This window comes from Erinaceus europaeus, chromosome 3 (genome assembly GCF_950295315.1).
Source record: "Erinaceus europaeus chromosome 3, mEriEur2.1, whole genome shotgun sequence".
Lineage (NCBI taxonomy): Eukaryota > Metazoa > Chordata > Mammalia > Eulipotyphla > Erinaceidae > Erinaceus > Erinaceus europaeus.
This window is the reverse complement of record NC_080164.1, coordinates 46,846,189-46,868,311: the sequence shown is the minus strand read 5'-3', so window position 1 is coordinate 46,868,311 and position 22,123 is coordinate 46,846,189. Positions and strand designations below refer to the sequence as shown.

The window sequence follows — 22,123 nt, the reverse complement described above, 5'->3', positions numbered from 1 at the left end:
TTCAACCCTAACCCTAGAAAATGAGGCTCTCCTAAATCCAGTGCTTATACAAGCTGAGAGCCAAACATAGCTGCTTCTTCCTTACACACCTGCAACAATCACCATGACAGGCATTTTCCAGGCTCAGGTCAGGACCCCTAGCTTGTAAATGGTTTCCTCTCCAGCTATAAACTGTTCCACCACTACCACCATGTTGCAGTAACAGAGGCCTTCCCTTCCCCCTCTCAGCCTATAACACAATCTAGAGCAGCTTGGTCCCATCCAATTAGTCTGAATGTCATGAAAATTGCTGTTTTTATTAAAAATAAAAGCACACTAGGCAGGCAATGGGCTGTGAAATCTATGAGTCTAGCATAATTATGAAGGTCGAGGTTAAGGTTACCAAGAGACAAGCAAAGACTTTCAGAGACCCTGGGGGAGATAGGTATACTATCTACATACATATCTATATATATATATATATATAGAGAGAGAGAGAGAGAGAGAGAGATGAACACATTTGAAGTAATTTACACAGATCTAAATAACACCCTCTCCAACATTAGAAAACAAATCAAATGCCACTTTCAAGTAACTGGTCTGGCTGAAAAATAAATGAAAACTAAAACAGTATATGGAGGGGCCTACTGAATGGCTTTCAAAATAACCGATATTTGCTTCCTATAATTTCTGGTATCATAGCTATTATATATATCCTGGGGGCCTGATTACAGCTGGGTCAGGAAACAAATCTAGTGAAATCCACCAAGAGCCTTGGATCTTAGAAAAACACATTCCATTCCCCCAAAATCCTCTCTTCCTCCCAGTGCCTTGCTCCTCGGGCATGGGAAAGTTGGGGAGGAGGTGGAGAAACCTCTCTCTCTGCTTAAGGATCCTGTGTCCCCACCCTTCAGCCATCACGTCAGTATTTCAAGTTTTCTCAGAGGATGACAAGCCCACCACCCTACATTTGATAGGAAGCTCTACACTTTCATATTTTTCTCCTCCGATCCTCACAATTCCACTGAAAAAGACAAGAATTCGCTTGTCAGTGTTTTAAAATAATAGACCACTGAGGTAACAATTTCTGAGAACCTTGTCCTTGCCCCCCACCCCCCTCTTCCTTCCCCCAAGTAGCCGTCTCTTTCTAATTTCAGTTTTAAATTTCTCAAGGGCAACGATTCACGGAGCCTGGGGGCGGGAGCCGGCTGGTTGGAAGGGTCAACTGGTCAAAACCCATTCATACGCTGAACAGCTAGAAAACCACAGTCTTGCTGCATCAGCACAAGATCTTAATCTACAGCGCACTGCAAGAGTCCGACATACCTTCCGCCAGCACCTCGTCCACAGTGACCTGCTGCCGCCCAATGCCAAAGACCCTTCCGATGTAGCCACTGCCCAGGCCCGAGGTGCTGCCCCCTCCTCCGCTGGAGCCCGAGCCCAGGCCGGAGCTGCCCTGCTCTCGCCGGGAGTCGAAAAACTTCTTCATCTTGCGATTAAGAAGCAATAAAGCAAAATGCCGATGGTTCTTGGATTTTTTTTTTTTTTAATAAGACGAAAGATCCAAGGATTTCTCGGATTTCAGCTCGGAGAGGAGCCACCCGAATCCGGCCGTGGGGGTGGGGGCTGGGGGAGGATGCCTGTAGGAATATGCGTGTCAATCGCGCGGCGGTCCCCTCCTCCTCAAGAGAGCGATTCGTGTAAGTTTAAACCTGTGATGACAGAGAGAGAGAGAGAGAGAGAGAGAGAGAGACAGGATGAATCAGTAACACACTTCAAATTTTCAACTGCTGAGTCCTAGGGGGAGCAAAAGCCATCATCCTCGGGAAACGCTTCGTGCATTTTCTTGGCGAGAAAACGCTCGAAGCTGAAAATGCGTCCCCGTCTCCAGACCCCAGGAGCCCCATGCCCGGAGCTCGGAAAAAGGAGGGATTCTGGCCGCCTCGGGCAGCGCCAAGCCAGCGCGGCACAACCTCCTCCTCCGCCTCCTCCTTCTCCTCCCCGGTCTCCTCGCCGCCCCTCAAGGCAGCATCCCGGCAGCACCCACTTGAGACGACTCGGCAACTGACGCTCAGCTACCAGCCCTGTAACATTGTCACGGCCGCCCGGCCAGCCTGCGACGCGGAGAGGAGGCGGCGCTGCAGCGAGAGCCGCGGCCGCGATCGGCGCCCGCCCGCCCGCCAGCTGATCCCCGGAGCGCCCGGCGGAGACTGACCCGCCGCCCCTCCCCCGCGCGCGCCCCCGCCCGGCTCCATCCACCCAACCAGGAAGTGAACCGCCGCCGGAAGTGCCTCTCGGGGCGGCGCGGCGAGGGGCTGAGGCCCTCCACGGACCGCAGCTCTTTCGCGACAGTCGGGAAGAAGTCATCGGAGAGCTTGGGAACTGCGAATGAGGGGTAGATCGGGAAAGAAGGGGAAGGGGGGCGGGTGTTTGCAGTGCTCAGAGAGTTTGGAAAAGAACGTTGATAGCGCCCGATCCACGAGGCACCCTGGGAAATGTAGTTTGGCGCAGCCGGACTGCTGAACTACAATTCCCAGCATGCCCGCGGGGGCGCGAGCATTGCGGCGGCGGTGGCCTGTTCTGCCTCTAAGGTGGTTAGTGGGGTGGTGCATTTGTGGGGATTCAGTTATTTAAACACATCCGGTAAAGAAACAGCAGGGAACTCGGTTTTCCACCAGCTGCATGTTCCACCCTTTTGGAGCCATCTTACTTGTGGCTTGACCTCCCTTTACAAGGGATTTGGGGGGTTGTGGTTTCCAAAGGTGTCGGGGCTGACACCTGAAGGACGCGGCTGAGCCCACTTAGCCACTAGCTGGTCCATGGGGGGCTCGCCAGCATCGCCTGAGCAGGAGGTGGAAGACATGAGGGTGACCGAGAAAACTTTGGTGGCAGTTGGTACAAGGCCACACCCAAGCGTCAACCCTAAAATAAAACTGGTCTCCTTCTGTCCCCAACTTCAATAACTGCTTTTGCTCCCAGAAGTAATTTGAGTCTGCTCAGAGCTCTAATCTAGGTGCTATGAGAATGTTTAGTAAGACTCAAGTCTGGGAATTGGCAAGGAGACTCAAACTGAGTCTTCGAACGGTGTGTGCAGGGCACATGCTAGAGTACAGGAAATCTAACCGGTTGGCTCCAAACACAAACTTTGGGGCTCCTCTGCCAACGGGTTCCCCAAATTCTATCACCCCTGCAGAGACTGTGGGAGAACTTGACCTGCACCAGACCTCCCATACAAGAACCATAGACTGACTAGTATTACTGTCTCACTAGCAGATTACTCTCCAATAGTTTGCCCAAACATCCCCTCAGTGCCAATGATGGAGATGAGCAATGTGATTCGCATTTACCAAATGCAAAAGATTTGTTTGGTATCCTTCCCCATCCCTAGGTAGCCTAGCAAATGATGCAAAAGGTAGCACCTCTCCAAATCTGATTTTATAGCCCATAAAAGGTAAACTTCCTCACCTCCACCCACTAACCCCAATAACTAATCCTGAGAAATCCCTGTCAGTTTGTAATTTACGCCCCAAAGTGTTTTCAGCAGCCATCTGAGAAGAGCAGGGAAGAGGACTGAAGATGGGTCTTGCTTTCTCAAATCTGAATTGAGCTGCACGCTGACTGGGTTGGCTGTATTGTTGCTATTGCTCCGCCATCTTCCTCCCCCTCCTCTCTCTCTCTTCCTCCTCCCTTTCCCCTCCCCTCCTCCTCCTAGTTTCAGTGGTGTCTTCGTAGTTAAACTTCCTGTGTAGAGACGACATCTTTTCTTCCGGAGAGAGTCAATGTTGTCATCTCAGTTCACAAATTCATATAGCAACCTCCAGGGTGAAATGTAGCACCCACTAGAACATTCCCTCCAAGCAAGCCCACGGAGGCATATTCTCCACACTTTCCTTAAAATGCTAGATTTTTGTCTAAGGAAATTTGGAACAGAATTTTTTAAAAGGCATTTGGACCAGTTATTCTTAGTTGTTCATACCAGCTGATGAGGCAGTCCACAGAAGGTCGCTTGGTACTTCAGCCACTCCCAGTTCACAGAGCTAAATCCATCTTACTGGCACTGCTGCCACTGCAGGAATAGTGTCAATTGTCCCTGGAATCTGTTATGGTACAGCAAAACCAGAGAACAACAGTGTATTTTTTAAAATTTAAAAAAAAAAATGTTTCATATTGGATAGAGAAATTCATGAGAGGACAAGTCAGAACACCACTCCAGTAAGTGTGGTAACTGGAAATAGAACCAGGAACTTCAAGTATATAAGTGCTGTGCCCTATCAGTTGATCTACTTCCCTTTGAGGTTGTTACATTTTCTCTGGTAATTTGACATCGTGAAGAGGTGAAGCAGGTCTGCAGGTGTCTTTCTCTCCCTCTCTCTGTCTTCCCATCCTCTCTCAATTTCTCTCTGTCCTATCCAATGACAGCAATAACAACAAGGGCAACAGCAGGGAAAAAATAGCTTCCAGGAGCAGTGGATTCATAGAGCCCCAGCAATAACCCTGGGGGCAAAAAAGAAAAAAGAAACTTCTTCAGGGCAGACCACATGACAGCAGGATGACATATAAATCCAGTATAATCAAACTATTTTCCTAATTTCTTTCTGATAGTCTTCTTCTTCTTACTTACTCTTTCTTATTTGATACAGACAAATTGATAAGGGAGAGGGAGGTAGAGAAGGGGGGACAGAGAAAGATAGAGATGCTGATCATGAAGTTAACCCCACATAGGTGGGAACTAGGGGCTTGAACTCAGGTCCTCGCACATCATAATGTGTGCGCTCAATCAGGTGCACCACTGCCTATCACCACCACCACCGCCCCCTTTTTTGTTTTTGTTTATTTTGTTTCTTTTCCCTTTTGTTGTCCTTGTTTTATTATTGTATTTATTGTTGTTGTTGGATAGGACAGAGAGAGATGGAGAGAGGAGGGGAAGAGAAAGGCAAACACCTGCAGACCTGCTTCACCACTTGTGAATCGACTCCCCTGTAGGCGAGGAGCACCAGGATCCTTAGGCTGGTCCTTGCGCTTTGCGCCACATGTGCTTAACCCGCTACACTACTGCCCGACTCCCCACCACCCCCCTTTTAAGAGATGTTTATTTTGAGAAACAGAAACAGAACATTCCTCTGGCATATACAATGCCAGGGATGGAACTCCCAGCCTCATGATTGAGAGTTCAGTATTTTATGAACTATGCCACCTCCCTGGCCAAAGTCCTTTGCTTCTTGAGATTTTAGAATCTCTAATTACTGACTGGCCCTATTAGGATGGTCTCATGGTTGCAGTGATCCAAATAGCCTGGAATGCTGTTCTAAGTTATTTGCACACCTTTAGCAACCTTCCAAACTTGATGTGCACTATAAGCTCCATTCAGAGAAGCCAAATGAGACACCAAGGAGATAAAAACTCAGTTGCTGGGGGCTGAGTGGTGGCGCATCTGGTTAAATGCACACTCTATACTGCACAAGGACCCAGGTTCAAGCCCCCAGTTCCCAACTGCAGGTGTTAGTTTTAGTAGTGGTGAAGGAGGGCTGCAGATACCTTTCTTTCCCTCTCCATCTCCTCCTCCTCTGAAGTTCTCTCTGTTTCTACACAAAACAAATAAAATGTTTTTTATCATTTTCTTTTTTTATTCATGTTTATTCTTTCTTTAGTCACCACTCATGAAGATTCCCCCCTGCAGGGAGGGACTAGAGGCTTGAAGCTGGGTCTTTGCACATGGTAACATGTGCTCAACCGAGTGCACCACTACCCAGGCCCTAAATATACTATATTTTTTAAGATTTTATTTATTTATTTATTTATTTATGAGAAAGATAGGAGGAGAGAGAAAGACCAAACATTACTTGGGTACATATATGCTGCTAGGGACTGAACTTGGGACTTCATGCTTGAAAGTTGAGTGTTTTATCCACTGCACTCAACAGCAGGACCACCTAAATATAATAGTTTTAAAAAATAATAATTTGCCTAGCCCATGAATAAACATAGAGTCCATCAATTGTTGCTTTGGCTGGGTAGCCAAAAAGATGTGATATATCCCTGAACTCTTACTTTCTAGTCAAAATCAAGAATGCAGGGAATCTCTTTCAAATTTGTTGGGCACTAGCTCTGACCTTACCTGATAGCCCAATTACGACTCCCAATAAATATGTACAACTTTGAATATTGAGGCATTCTCTGTGACAGAACATCATGCTTCACTGTCATTGTGGTCAGTGTACTATAAATTCTGGGCTGCAGAAAGACATTCAGTAGTTGGAACATAGAGGAAATGAATTCACAGAGATTTTAAGTCAGCCTTGAAAATAAAATAAAGTGGATCCTTCCTTTTTGGTTGTGAAGAGCCTTGCAGGCCCATTGCTCAGTTACATTCTATCCCCCTACTGTGACAGTACAGCATGCAGCACGTAGCTGTAAAGACCTGGGTTTTGGGAGCTGGGCGGTAGCGCAGAGGGTTAAGCGCACATGGCACAGAGCACAGGGACTGGCCTAAGGATCCCAGTTCAAGCCCTCGGCTACCTACCTGCAGGGGAGTTGCAGGTCTGCAGGTGTCTATCTTTCTCTCCCCCATCTGTCTTCCCCTCCTCTCTTCATTTCTTTCTTTCTTATTCAACAATGACGACCTCAATAACAACAATGACTACAATAAAAAAAAAAGACCTAGGTTTTTACCTTCCCCTTCTCAATTTCTCTGTCCCTATCCAATAATAAATAAAATTAATTTTAAAACAAAATAACTATTAAAAATTATACATATATATACATATATATATATTTATTTCTTTTTTTGGCCTCCAGGGTTATCACTGGGACTCGGTGCCTGCACTACGAATCCATTACTCCTGGAGGGCATCTTTTTTCCATTGGTGGTGGTGGTGTTGCTCTTATTGTTGTTGTTGAATAGGACAGAGAGAAACTGAGAGAGGAAGGGAAGACAGAGAGGGTGAGTGAAAGATAGACACCTGCAAACCTGCTTCATCACTTGTGAAGTGACACCCCCCCCTCCTTCAGGTGAGGAGCCGGGGCTCAAACCAGCATCCTTGGGCTGGTGCTTGTGTTTCAAACTATGTGCGCCTAACCCGGTGCACTACCACCTGGCCCCCATATAGATTTTTTTCTTTAATATGTATTCCTTTTTGTTGCCCTTATTGTTTTATTGTTGTAGTTATTATTGTTGTTATTGATGTCGTTGTTGTTGGACAAGACAGAAATGGAGAGAGGAGGGGAAGACAGAGGGGGGAGAGAAAGACACCTGCAGACCTGCTTCACCGCTTGTGAAGTGACTCCCCTGCAATTGGGGAGCTGGTGGCTCGAACCCGGATCCTTCTGCCGGTCCTTGCGCTTTGCACCATGTGCACTTAACCTGCTGCACTACCGCCTGACTCCCAGATTTTTTTTTCCCCCTTTTTGTTGCCCTTGTTGTAGCTTCGTTGTGGTTATTATTATTGTCCTTGTTGACTCAATTCGTTATTGGATAGGACAGAGAGAAATGGAGAGAGGAGGGGAAGACAGAGAGGGGGAGAGAAAGACAGACACCTGCAGACCTGCTTCACCGCCTGTGAAGCGACTCCCCTGCAGGTGGGGAGCCGGGGGCTCGAACCGGGATCCTTACGCCGGTCCCTGCGCTTTGCGCCACATGCGCTTAACCCACTGCGCCACCACCCGACGCCCAGATTATTATTATTATTATTATTTTTTTTTTAATGAATAGGCTATGGAAGTCATTCAGCAGTATCACATGTGTGAGAAGAGACCCTGAACACTTGTCAGCACTAGATTAAAATGGAAAGTCCTAGACTTAGTTTTTACAAATCTAGACTCGATTGTTCCAGACTAAGCCAGATTTACAGAAGTCCCAAGCCTTATTTCTTACACACAAAAACTTGGGGGGGGGGCATTATGGGGGGAGACAAAGAAGACTTTATTGATTCTTTTTTTTTTTTTGACTTTATTGATTCTTGAGAGCTCTCACCCTCTCCTTTTCCCATAGTTAGGCTAAGACTGAGGAGAGGGTGACTTGGACAGAAACACAAAGATAGAATACAAACTTGTTTTTATCCAACAGGACTAAGGCAGTTAACACCTTCCTTGACTTACCATCCACTCATGTTTTGATCTGATTTATGAAGGAGGAGAGTTTAAAGAGAAGTCAGCATAATGGTTATGCAAAGTAATTTTATCCCTGAGGCTCTGAGATCAGCTAAACAATTAGGCAGAGCTGATCATTGCTTTTCTCTTTCTCTTTCTCTGTATTTTTATTAACTGTTTTTGAGAGAGAGAAGAAAAAAAGAAAAAGTATAAATTGTCATGTAGGTTATCTTTTCAAGAAAGTACCTCAAAATCAGGAAACAGTTCTCTACTTAAGCTCTCAAACAGCCAATGCAATAGTTTACATATAACATGTCCTTATTAATACTTAAACAAATAACTTCAAATGAAATGTGGCACAAAAGAGAGCAAACTGATTAGAGTGGAAAGATTGACTCCAAGTATTCTAGACTAGGTGAAGTTTCGAAATAAGTTAGGAGATATAATGGGGAAATACCCAATTCAAGAAAAGGAAAAATGAAATTTACATTCACCATGGTATCTTTTATATGCCAGTTACTCTGTTGCTTAATATATCTTGTTTACTTTTCTTGAGTGCATCTCTGCAAAGAATTTAGTATTACTGGCCCAGGCAGTGGCACATCTGGTTGAACACACGTTATAAGAGGCAAGGACCCAGGTTGGAGCCCCACCACCCCCCTTCCTGTCTCCACCTGCATTAGGAAAGCTTTACAAGTGGTGAAGCAGGGCTGAAGTATGTCTCCTTGTCTCTTTCCCTCTCTCCCTGTCCTTCCTCAATTTCTCTCTATCTATCCAATCATAAATACATATATATATATGTAATATATAATATTTCATACCATGATCTTTAGATTTTTAAATCACTTCTCAAAAAAAGTAGAGTATCATCAATTTTTCTAGAAAGATTGATAAGATGATGTGCATTTAAAGCATAGCAGTATATATATTTGTTGCTATTAAACGTGAAAATATGGCTGGCTGGTGGCACACCTGATTGAGTGAAGATATTATAGTGCGCAAGGGCCAGGGTTCAGGACCCGGTCCTCACCTGCAGCGGGAAAACTTTCCAAGCAGTGAAGCAGTGCTGCAGGTCTCAGTCTCTCCATCTCTCTCTCTCTCTCTCTCTCTCTCCCTCTCTATCTCCCCCTACCCTCTCAATTTTTGGCTGTCTCTATACAATAAATAAATAAATGGAAAACTCTTAAGTGAAAGTATGATTACTCACTTGGATAGCCCCTGCTTTGCCGTGCCCAAGACCCAGGTTCCATGGGCTGCTACCACAATGGGGAAAGATTCAGTGCTATGATATCTTTCCCTTTCTCCTCCGTCTTTGTTACCCTTTTACTTTCTGACAAAGTCAGCCTAGAGTGGTGAAGCCCCAGCAATGATCATAAAAATGTGAAAGTCAAGATAGTTAACTATAGAATTCCTGGACAGTTTTTTTCTCAAATATTTATAAATTTCTCCCACATTCCTCTCTATTTTTGAAGGAATGTCTAAAACCTTCCCTATTGTTGTTCCTCAGTAGTAATTCTGTTATAGCATTTTCTTTATCATTAAAATTCAAAACTCACAAAGCTAAGTCTAGGTAATTATTTCTTTAAATTATGTTTGCAGATTCAAATTTTGTTTTACCTCGGAAAATATATTTCTATTAAATATTCAAATACACCGTCTATATTTCTGTGTTAATTTTCTCTATATAAGTTTTCACTTACTTCAAAATTTTATGTGGTGTGGCTTAAAGCTAAATATTTTATCTAGTTGTGCAAAACAGCAGTCTCCTAGCCCCTTCCCTCCTGTTTTACTCATCTAGGAGGTAATCATTTTTAGGCCAGGGAAACAGCACAGTGCTCAATACAAGAAGTTATCATTTTCAGCTATCTTGGCTGATTATTTTTGTCTTTGACCTTCTGTATGTAAATGATATGTCTTCTTTGCCACTTCCAGATTTTTTTCATCATTTGAAATGTTTATCATATTTTTATTTTAGAATTTTTGTCTTTAGATATTATATATATATGTATATATTATATATATGTGTATATATATTTTCAGAAAGAGAAGAGAGAGAAAGAACTTCCTTTAATGCAGTGGAGCTGGACTCAAACCTGGGTCACATACATGGCAAAGTAATACATTATCCAAGTGAGCTATTTCAGCGGCCCTTATAGGACTCCTATTTTGTGAATTTAATATCTCCCTGAGTATTAATATATATTTTTCATTTTATACCATCTTTGTTTTCTTCAGGTTGCCTTTTTTGTTATTGATTTGACCTCTTTATTTCATATTCAAGACTTCCCTTAACATTTGATAACTTGTCGTTGTGTCCATTTAACTCTGGGAAAAACTGCTTGGAAGCAGCGCTTAGATGTATTAATTGTGAATGGTAAAATACAATGACCCTAGCCAGATTCCTCCTCCTATCTGAAGGCAAAAACCTGGTTACTTCTGTCCGAGGACCCAGTTAAAGCAGAATGAACATGCTGTGTGTATCCATTCCCTTAATCTTAGCATCAGTACTGTGACTCTCAGCCTTGTCCTCACCATGTGTTCTCTGGCATAGAAACCCTCTGTTCCTTCCTCTTGAGATAAACCTCCAGTCTTTTGCCAACCTGGAAGAAGTCTCCTGGTTGCTCAGAGAAGGAATGGTGGTCAGACTGCTTCTTTTTTTTTCCCCCACTTTCGTTGCCCCTGTTGTTTATCGTTGTTGTTATTATTGTTGTTTTTATTACTGCTGTCGTTGTTGGATAGGATCGAGAGAAATGGAAAGAGATGGGGAAGACAGAGAGGGGGAGAGAAAGATAGACACCTGCAGACCTGCTTCACCACCTGTGAGGTGAACCCTTGCAGGTGGGGAGCCGGGGCTCAAATCCGGATCCTTATGCTGGCTCCTGTGCTTTGTGCCACTTGTGCGCTTAACCCACTGTGCCACCAGAGGCTCCCCAGACTGCTTCTTAAACTAACTCCCTCTCCCCTCTCCCCCAAAGTTGCATATTTTGCTGAGTAAGCTAGCTCCAGGCCTCAGAACTAAGTACCTTGAGTATACTTTATCTGTTGTTGTTTTTGTTAAAATCCCTATGGTTTTGTTAACAGTCTTTGTGATACATGCTTTTGTCTTTCTGATTATTGGAAATCGGCATATATGACAGGAATTGAAAATTATTTTTTTTTATTATTATTTGGGGGTGGCTTAAAGGTTTACAGTAAATACAGTTGTTGGTACATGTGTAACATTTCTCAGTTTTCTGCAAAACTAGATCTTAGATCTTCCTCCACCATCTTCTACCAGGACCTTTTCTAAGCCAGAGAGAAACCAGAGCACCATTGAGCTGGGGCACATGCAATGCAGGGGATGAACCTGGAGCCTCCTGCATGCAGGCCCTCTGGTCTACCTAGCTGGGCTAGCTCCTAGATCCTTCACCACTTTCATCTCCTTGCTCATTTCTTCCAGTGTCTCAGAAAACGTTTAGACTTTGCCCGTCACACCATTTAGATCTGTACTGTTTCTCTTGTAGTTTCAAATTCCATGTTGTAGTTTTCCTACAGACACACCTTAACTTATCTACCTTCCCTCAACTCCTCCCTCCCTGACTGCCAAGCTCCCTTTCCCCATCTCAAGCTAAATGTTCATTATCTTTTTAAATGTCCACTTATCTTGAATTTTATTAAAAACAAAAAATAGATTATTTAACTTATTTTTTATTGTTGTTAAATTTATTTACTTATTTATTGGATAGAAACAGTCAGAAATCAAGAAGAAAGGAGGAGATGGAGAGGAAGAGAGACAGAAAGACACCGGCAGCACTGCTTTACCACTCACAAAGCTTTCTCCCTGCAGGTAGGGACCAGGAACTTGAACCTGGGTCCTTGTACATGGTAACATGCACACTCAACCAGGTGCACCACCACCCAGTCCCTAAAATAGATGGTTTTTAATAGAAATTTCCATTAGTAAATCTTGTTCAAAGGAGCAGAATTTTTCTGAGGTGTATGCTCTAAGTTTTCTTTTCATCTGCTATAGACTCTTTTCATAAAACCTCGAGGGCCAAAATATATACCTGAAAGCAGAAGTACACTAGAGTTTGCAGTGAGTACCTCCCTAATACTTCCTCTCCACTATTCCAAGCTTTGGGTCCATGATTTCTCAACAATTTGTTTGGCTTTGTATGTTAACTCTCTTTTCAATCACCAGGTTCCAGATGCCATCAGGATGCTAGCCAGGCTTCCCTGGATTGAAGACCCCACCAATGTGTTCTGGAGCTCAGCTTCCCCAGAGACACACCCTACTAGGGAAAGAGAGAGGCAGACAGGGAGTATGGACTGACCAGTCAACGCCCATGTTCAGCGGGGAAGCAATTACAGAAACCAGACCTTCTACTTCTGCAACCCTCAGTGACCCTGGGTCCATGCTCCCAGAGGGATAGAGAATGGGAAAGCTATCAGGGGAGGGGGTGGGATATGGAGATTGGGTGGTAGGAATTGTGTGGAGTTGTACCCCTCCTACCCTATGGTTTTGTTAATTAATCCTTTCTTAAATAAAAGAAAATTAAAAAAGAAAAACCTTGAGGGCTTTATCCTGGTTATTCATTCCTAGGTGACACGTGTAATTATGAGTCTTGGTTTTCCGAGTCATTTATTAAAGGAACTTAATGTGACTGTTGGAAGAAGTTAATGGACATCTAGTTGAATATCTTCTTGAGTTGGAATTTAGCCTTTTCAGCTTAGGAAATTGTTGTATTGACTGAAATGGCATATTAATGAATTCACCTATGATGTACTCACTATAATTGACAGAATTTATATTGTCATTCCTGAAATGATCAAGGTAAACAATATGAAGGTCTCTGGGCCATTCTTAGAAAAGCATGTACTCTTGAGTTATTTTTGTTTCAGTCTATTTCTTCACAGCTGGATTTTGCCCCTATGGGTATTGTCTAGAGAACAACAGAAAGTTATTTCTTATTTGGAGGGGCATGAAATCTTAGACTCTGGTCTCAGTAGTTCAGCCCTGTTTGCCTGAGAAAACTCTCATTAAATACCCAGAGTAAGGATGTTCTCCTAGATTTCTTACTCTTTAAATTTTTTTATATTTATTTTATTTATTTATTCCCTTTTGTTGCCCTTGTTGTTTTATTGTTGTAGTCATTATTATTGTTGTTGTCGTTGTTGGATAGGACAGAGAGAAATGGAGAGAGGAGGGGAAGACAGAGAGGAGGAGAGATAGATAGACACCTGCAGATCTGCTTCACCGCCTGTGAAGCGACTCCCCTGCAGGTGGGGAGCCGGGGTTCGAACCGGGATCCTTATGCAGGTCCTTGTGCTTTGCGCCACCTGCGCTTAACCTGCTGCGCTACAGCCTGACTCCCGATTTCTTACTCTTAAGCCTTAGAGTTGTGGTACCCAGCATGAACTATAGGATAGACCAAATCCTTGAACTGTTCACTACTGGTCCACAATGACATAAGTATAGCAGTTCACAATAAATATCTATAGCATATAAATTACATGTAATTCCTTTCACACTGCCAATTTCCATACCAACTGACCAACCAGTTATAGATTAGACGCTTCAACAACCTCCTCACTGGGTTGAATTAATCTACTAGACATCTCACAGAACTGAAAGCAACATTTTAATAGATCATTGGTTTATTAGAAAAGGAACAAGCAGAAGGAAAAGACACACAGATCAAATGTGGAGGGGGGGGGGTGATGCTTCTATGCTTTCCTAGAGAGCTCTGCCCTAAACCTGCTTAGAAATCTAGAAGCTCTCTGAATCTTGTAGATTTTTATGGATTTTTAATGAAAACTTCATTACATAATCATGATTGGCTATATCACTGATTTAGTTACTGGTTGAACCACCAGCCCTAATTCCTTCCCTATAACTGGGATGGGGACAAGAGGTCTGAAAGTTCCAACTCTCTAATCACAAGGTTGGTTTTCTTTCTTTTCTTTTCTTTTTTTTTTCTTTATTGGGGAATTAATGGTTTACAGTCAACACTAAAATACAGTGGTTTATACATATGTAACATTTGTCAGGTTTTTGATTGTTTGTTTTACTAGCGCACTGCCCAACTCTGGTTTATGGTGATATGGAGGATTGAACCTGGGACTATGGAGCCTCAGGCATAAGAGTCTTTTTTCATAACCATTATGGTATCTGCCCTTGCCCCATTTCTCAGTTTTCCACATAACAATTCAACCCCTACTAAGTCCACCTCTGCCATCATGTTCCAGGACCTGAACCCTGCCCCCTACCCCAGGATCTTTTACTTTGATGTAATACACCAATTCCAATCCAAGTTCTGCTTTATGTTTTTCCTTTTGTTCTTATTTTTCAACTTCTGACTGACTATGAGTGATATCATCCCATTTTCATCCTTATCTTTCTGACTTATCTCACTTAACATGATTCCTCAAGTTCCAGCCAAGATGGTTCTTCTGGCCAGTCCCCATCTTTACCAACTTTCCAAAATCAGCTCACTTCAGGTGTGGTTAAAAGGGTTTTGTCTTGAATACTTATACATCTTTATCCTTTGTATCACTTAAGAAATTCCAAGGGTTTTGGGAGCTCAGTATCAGAAGTGAGAATGAAAACTCAATATATAGTTCACCATGTGAGAGGGAACTAGGACTAGACAGTGTTTTCCAGACCTAGTAGAACATGTGGTCACCTCGTCATTAGACTTCACAACTGGTAGACACTTGAGTATGCACTTATCATATGACCTTTTGTGCTTCTCTTTTTCTTAGTCTGAAGCACCCCAATTCTGACACCGTAGGCCCCACTTAACACTTGTTAAGATAGCCCAGGATCCTTGTGTCCTCCACTTCTTAAACAATTCCAGGAAACTGAGTTGTGATAGACACTATGTCTTGCTCATTGCTGCAAGATAAACCCCTCTGTCCCCAGTGACTATCGTTTCCTGAAAAAGTATTTTTTTGAGGGCCAGGCTCAAGTTCTCAGCCATATCTCAATATGGAGTCTTAAGATATGGTGCAAGTTCACAAAAGCCTTCAAGGATTCAAATATGACAGCAAAGAAAACAAAAGAGAAAATAAACCAATAGGACTACATCAAACTAAAAAGCTTCTGCACAGCAAAGGGGACCACTACCCAAACAGAAAGACACCCAATGGCACAGGAGAAGATCTTTATACAACACTTGTCAGGCAAAGGACTAATAACCAAAATACATAAAGATCTCAGTGAACTAAACACCAAAAAACAAAGAAACAAAAAGCAACCCCATTAGAAAAGGTACAGACATTTCATTGAGGAAAAGATCCAGAGGACCAACACATATATGAAAATGTGCTCAAAGTAACTGATCATTAGAGAAATGCAAATAGAGACAACAATGAGACGCCATTTTACACCTGTGAGAATGTTATACATCAGAAAGGACAGAAATGATAAATGCTGGAGAGGATGTGGATAAAAAGGAAAATTTCTTCACTGCTGGTGGGAGTGCAAAATGGTCCAACCATTGTGGAAAGCAATTTGGAGAATTACTGGGGCATGAGGAATGGACCTACCCTATGACCCAGCAATTCCTCTCCTAGGAATTTACCAAAGGAGACAGAAACACTTACCAGAAAGGGATCTGTGTATGTGTATGTTCAGCACAGTTTGTAATTGTCTGAACTTGGAAGCAATCCAGATGTCCAACATAAGATAAATGGATTAAAATTGTGGTAGATATACACAATGAAATACTACTCAGCTATTAAAAACGATGAGGTTTCCTTTGCATCCTCTTGGATGAAATGTGAGAATGTCCTGTTGAGTGAGATAATCCAAAAAGAGAAGGACAAATATCGAATGATCAAATGTACTAGCAGGACTTAATAAAGCAGGGATGGAGAGCACAAAGTGAAACATGGACTGGACATGGTGTATGACACCAAAGCAAAGGACTCTGGGGAGGGAAGGGGGAAGGAAGATAGGAATAAAATGTTGGAGGCCTGTTAACTAATGAAATTGTGTGCATATGTTTAATTTAAAAGATTTTAAAAGATGCGATGCACTGAACAAAATATTAAATGCAAAAACATTGATGGCACTTGATTGGAAATTTCAGAGTTTAAATGCTCTGCAAATATTTGTCAAATAATTATTTTAGACTACATAGAAATCTATAGTCTTAAAGTTGGATCTTTGCTGAAAGTATACATGAGATAGCATGCATTATTTTGGAGCTCTGTACAGTGGTCTCAGATTTTCATGACTTATGTCAAAGTAAATTAAAAATTACACACATACACAAAACTATGAAGACAAGGACAAGGACCGGAGCTGAAGCCCTTGCCCCATCTGCAGGAAAGAAATGTTGGGGCATTGCTGTAGGTGTCTCTCTGTATCACTATTTCTCTGTATCTCTCTCTCTCATCCACCTCCCACTATAAAAACATGACTGCACGAAGCTCCAACAATAACTGTGGTAAAAACTTTTTTTTTTTCTAAAATCGCGAGTCTCAATTTTTAGAAAAAATTAAATGTATTAATACTTGTCACTTAAGAACGAAGATATTCCATTACTCTTTTCACTATATACACTGGAGACTAAATACCATATACTTGCTGGAAAATAAATTCCGTCCATTAAAATTATCTAAATTCTTCCACAATGCTTAAATAATTCACATAAATAATACTTTCAAAATAGTAATAATACTTTAAAAAGATATATTTATTGGGGCCGGTTGCTGGTGCACCGGGTTAAGTGCACAGAGTACTAAGCACAAAGACGGGCACAAGGTTCCAGGTTCCAGCCCCCACCTCCACCAGTGGGGGGGGGGTCACTTCACTAGCAGTGAAGCAGGAGTGCAGATGTCTATCTTTCTCCCTCCCTCTTCATCTTCCCCTCCCCTCTCAATTTCTCTCTGTCCTATCAAAATAATAGTAATAATAAAATAATAATAATAATGCCACAGAAGCAGTGGATTCATAGTGTAGGCACTGAGCCTTAGTGATAACCCTGAAGGAAAAAAAATTTGTATTTAATTTTTTTTAATTATCTTTATTTACTTATTGGATAGAGACAGCCAGAAATTTAGAGGGAAGGGGGTGATAGGGAGAGAGACAGACACCTGCAGCACTGCTTTACCACTCATGAAGCTTTCCTCCTGCAGGTGGGGACCAGGGGCTCAAACCTGGGTCCTTGCGCACTTTTACATCTGCATTCAACCAGATGTGCCACTACCTGCCCCCTCCAAAGTATTTATTTATTTATGAGAGAGAGGAGATGAAAAAGAGAACCACAGCACCACTCTGGCACATGTATTGCCAGGACATGAACTCAGAACCTCATGTTTCAATGTCTAATGCTTTATCCACTGCACCATCTCCTGGACCTCTATGTTATTATTCCCTATTATCACATTGTTATTATTCTTTTCACTTCTGAAAAACACATTTTAGCTGACTTTAATTGTGTACTTCTTTGCCATGTGTGCAATGCCCACCCCTAAGACCCTGAAGGAAGCTTCAGAGCTATGTTTTCTCTCTCTCTCTCTTTCTCTCTCCCTGCTTGTCTCTATCTAAAAATCAATCAAATCAAATACACGTTTTTATTTTCCCCATAAAGGAATATAATTAATATAATTATATATTTGACATGTTTTTATTGGTTGTGTCATAATTCTCCACAATAAAATATGAACACAATTATAAATCTAGTTTTTAAATTTCCTATAAGTTTTTAATTGTAGGAAGTTTTAAAAGTTCTTCATATTGGAGTTGGAAATATTGCACTCTTGGGGTCAGGTGGTGGTAGACCTCATTAAGCACTCACATTACAGTGTGCAAGGACCCAAGTTCAAGCTCCTGGTCCCCACCTGTAGGGGAGAAACTTCACAAGAGGTGAAGCAGGACTACAGGTGTGTCTATGTCTCTCTCCCTCTCTATCTCCCCCCTCAGTTTCTCTATTCTATAATAAATTAATAAAAATATTTTTAAATGACATTGTATCCTGTAGAGCACACACTCTAACATGCATGAGGACCCTGAGGGACTTCATCTCTCCCTTTACCTAAGAAAAGAGTCTATCTAGGTCAGTAGAATTTTTCAAGCATGAAGCCTAGTGAAAACTGTGGCAGCAAAAAAAATTGTTTTGTCATGACAACTATTAGTTTCATAAAATCAACAACAACATTAGTGTAAATTTAATAAATTGATAAAAATATATTACTATATGTTGACAATGCATTTCTTCACAAAATGAATGAGGCTCTAAGAAATTTAGTTCAAGAATTTTGGACCATACTCCCAGAAGGAGAGAAATGTTAGGGGAAGATGAACAGAGGGTTTTGAACTTTAACTCTATCTATCTATCTATCTATCTATCTATCTATCTATCTATCTATCTAGGCCAGGCAGTGGTGCACCTGGGAAAACACACATATCACAGCAGTGTGCAAGGACCTGGGTTCAAGCCTCTGGTCCCCACCTGTAGGGGGAAAGCTTCACAAGTTGTGAAGTAGGGCTGCAGGTGTCTCTGTCTCTTCCCCTCTCTATCTTTCCCTGCCCTCTCAATTTGTCTATCCAATAATAAATAAATAAATTAAATATTTTTAAAAAGACAGACTCATGCCTGAGGCTCCAAAATCCCAGGTTCAATCCCCTGCACCATCATAAGTGAGAGCTGAGAAGTGCTCTGGTCAAAATAAGTAAATAAACAAATAAAATAAAATAAATAGACATGTCTGTTTAGACATGTAGACAGACAGTTACAGAAATAATAGTCAGCTCATATCTGTGACCTTGGGAGAACTACTGCAGTTTCCAGTGGAGTGGATGAGGACATAGAACTCTGGTGGTGGAAATGGTGTGTAATTATATCCCTGTTATTTCATAATTTTGTAAATCAATATTAAACCACTAATAGTAAATTTAAAAAAAGAAATTTAGTTCAGAGTTGGGAGGTAGCTCACCTGGTAGAATATGTGTTCCAAGTGTGAGGCCCTGGGTTTGAACTCTGGCACCACATGGGAGCCCCACTGACAACACAAAGGGACATCCATCAATGATGGAGCAACTTAGGTCTCAGTCTTCTCTCTCTCTCTCTCTCTCCTCTCTCTCTCTTGTTCTCTTGTTCTCTAAAAAGAAAGAAAAATAAGAAAGAGGGGGACAGGCAGTAGCCCACGGGTTAAGTGCACATAGTATGGAGCGCAAGGACCGATGCAAGGATTTGGTTCAAGCCCCCAGCTCCCCACCTGCAAGGGAGTCGCTTTACAAGTGGTGAAGCAGGTCTATCTCTCCCCCTCTCTGTCTTCCCCTCCTTACTAGATTTCTCTCTGTCCTATCCAACAAGAAGAAATGAAAAAGATGGCTGCCAAGAGCAGTGGATTTGTGGTTCAGGCAGAGCCCCAGAGGCAACTCAGGAGGCAAAAAAAAAAAAGAAAAGAAAAGACACAAAGAAAGAAGGAAAGGATGGAAAGATGGAAGGATGTATGGATAGAAGAAAGAAAATTAAAAAGGATAGAAAATAATTGGCACAGGGCAGCTACTCAGCAGTAGTATTTCCTATATGTGAGCTCCTGGGCTAATTCACTGGTGGTAGAAAGGAAGAAAGAGATTTAGTCAATTAATTCCATCAAATTTATAGTTAGTTTTTATAGATTTGAGCATGGTCTCTCAAGTGGAAAAATTTGCATAACATATAAATGAGTTTTTCAACCCTAGTGCCTCAGGTTTGATCTCTAGTCCCACATATCCACATATGCCAGAGCTAAGAGGTACTCTAGTTTCTCTCTTCTTTCTCTCATAAAAAAATGAATATATATATATATACTACAGCTTTCTCAGCCACTCATCTGTTGTTGGGCACCTGGGTTGCTTCCAGATTTTAGCTACTATGAATTGTGCTGCTATGAACATAGGTGTACACATATCTTTTTGGCTGGGCATTATGGAATCCTTGGGGTATATCCTCAGGAGAGGAATTACTGGGTCATATGGAAGGTCCATGTCTAGCCTGGTAAGAGTTCTCCAGACTGCTCTTCAGAGAGGCTGGACCAATTTATATTCCCACCAGCAGTTCAGAAGGGTTCCTCTGTCCCCACAACCTCTCCAGCATTTGTTGCTGCTGTCCTTTTTGATGTATGCCATTCTCACAGGAGTGAGGTGGTATCTCAATGTTGTCTTTATTTGCATTTCTCTGACAATCAGAGACCTGGAGCAATTTTTCATGTGTTTGTTAGCCTTTTGGATCTCCTCTGAAGTCATTGTTTCGTTCATATCCTCTGGTATATATACACAATGGAATACTACACAGCTATTAAGAACAATGAACCCACCCTCTCTGACCCATCTTGGATGGAGCTAGAAGGAATTATGTTAAGTGAGCTAAGTCAGAAAGATAAAGATTAGTATGGGATGATCCCACTCATCAACAGAAGTTGAAAAAGAAGAACAGAAAGGGAAACTAAAAGCAGGATTTGACTAAATCTGGAGTAGGGTACCAAAGCAAAAACCCTGGAGTGAGGGTGAGGGTGGATATTTGGCTTCCCAGAGTGGCAGGGGTGGGGGTGGGGTGGGATGGGATGGGACACAGTCTTTTGGTGGTGGGAATGGTGTTTATGTACACTCCTGTTAATTTGTCAACATATAAATCACTGTTTAATTAATATGAGAGGGGAAAATTGATTTTATATCTCAAAGTTTTTAAAGCACAGACTGAATCTTTTTCATACATAGGCTGTCTTTGATATGTTGACTTTCTTAAAAGCCTAGACCAGGGAGAACAAAAGCAACCAGTGGCACAGCTATATAAAAGATGTTGGGTATTATACAGCAAATCCTAACAAAGGGACTTTTCAAGGTTAACCCAATTACCAAATAATGTGATGATAACAATAACTATCTATTGTCTTCTTGAACCCTAAGACAGCAGGAACCTCACATTTCCACTATAGAGCCTATATTTCCCCCAGTCCTGGAACCTTAGGGTGGGGCGCACTTTCCCGCATGCTTCTCTCAATTCATACCAAATAATACTGCATCCGCCAATCCCAACCTAATCAACACAACGAGTACCACCTCAGCATGCTTCACTTCAGACTGTGTCCAGAGACTTCAGGTGTGGAATGACAACCCTTCAGCTTCATTACTCGGGTGAGACCTTTCCTTTCATAGTATTCTCTAATTCCATTCCAGGTGGTTCACTTCCTAACAAAGTCCCAAAACCTAGATATAGATCAGGTCCCATGAGATAGAGCATATGTTCACACAAATCCATAAACTTGGGCAAAATATATACCTGAAAGCAAAAGTACACAATAGTTGCAGTGCAACACTTCATCTGCACTATTCCAGTCTTTAGGTCCATAGTTGTTCAACAATTTGTTTGGCTTTGTATGTTAACTCTCTTTTCAGCCACCAGGTTCCAGATGCCAGCATGATGCTGACCAGACTTCCCTAGATAGACAACCCCACCAATGTGTCCTGGAGCTCTGCTTCCCCAGAGCCCCACCCTACTAGGGAAAGACTGGGAGTATGGATCGCAACTACAGAAGTCAGACCTTCCACCTTCTGCAATCCACAATGACCTTGGATCCATACTCCCAGAGGGATAAAGAATAGGAATGCTATCAGGGGAGGGGGTGGGATACGGAGATCTGGTAGTGGGAATTGTGTGGAGTTGTACCCCATCCTATCCTATGGATTTGTTAATAAATTAATTAATTTTAAAAATGAATAAGTATGGTGCATTGCACCAGAGTAAAAGACTCGGGGGCATGGGTTTAGGTCCTGGAACATGGTGGCAGAGGAGGACCTAGAAGGGTTTGAATTATTATGTGGAAAACTGAGAAATGTTACACATGTACAAACTACTGTATTACTGTTGACTGTAGACCATTAACCACCCCCAATAAAGAAGGAAAAAATGAATAAGTAAAAACATGTAAGAAATACAATCATGAGTGGATGGAACTTAAAGAAGTTTTCCACTAAGACTATCATTAATTCTTTGCACTTGAGCTAATAGCAAAATCAAAACTCAGCATAACCTATTCAAAGAAAGCATTCTTTTTCTTTCTTTTTCTCCAGGGTTATCAGTGGGGC

At 42.1% G+C, this 22,123-nt stretch overlaps 1 protein-coding gene across 14 annotated transcripts in view; it reads right to left on the bottom strand.

The window, feature by feature from the left end:
- Positions 1–22,123, bottom strand: part of AAK1 (AP2 associated kinase 1) — a 232,979-nt gene that overhangs the window by 191,285 nt on the left and 19,571 nt on the right. For 13 of the 14 annotated variants that reach the window (XM_060187138.1, XM_060187143.1, XM_060187145.1 and 10 more), the window contains exons 1-2: positions 2,027–2,161; positions 1,306–1,691 (exon numbers count right to left, since the gene is read on the bottom strand). In XM_060187138.1, coding sequence (XP_060043121.1) covers positions 1,306–1,468 — 163 coding nt within the window. In that variant the 5' untranslated portion in view covers positions 1,469–1,691; positions 2,027–2,161. Of the gene's footprint in view, positions 1–1,305; positions 1,692–2,026; positions 2,162–22,123 lie in introns of those variants that run through there. The other variant, XM_060187139.1, reaches the window with a different exon arrangement.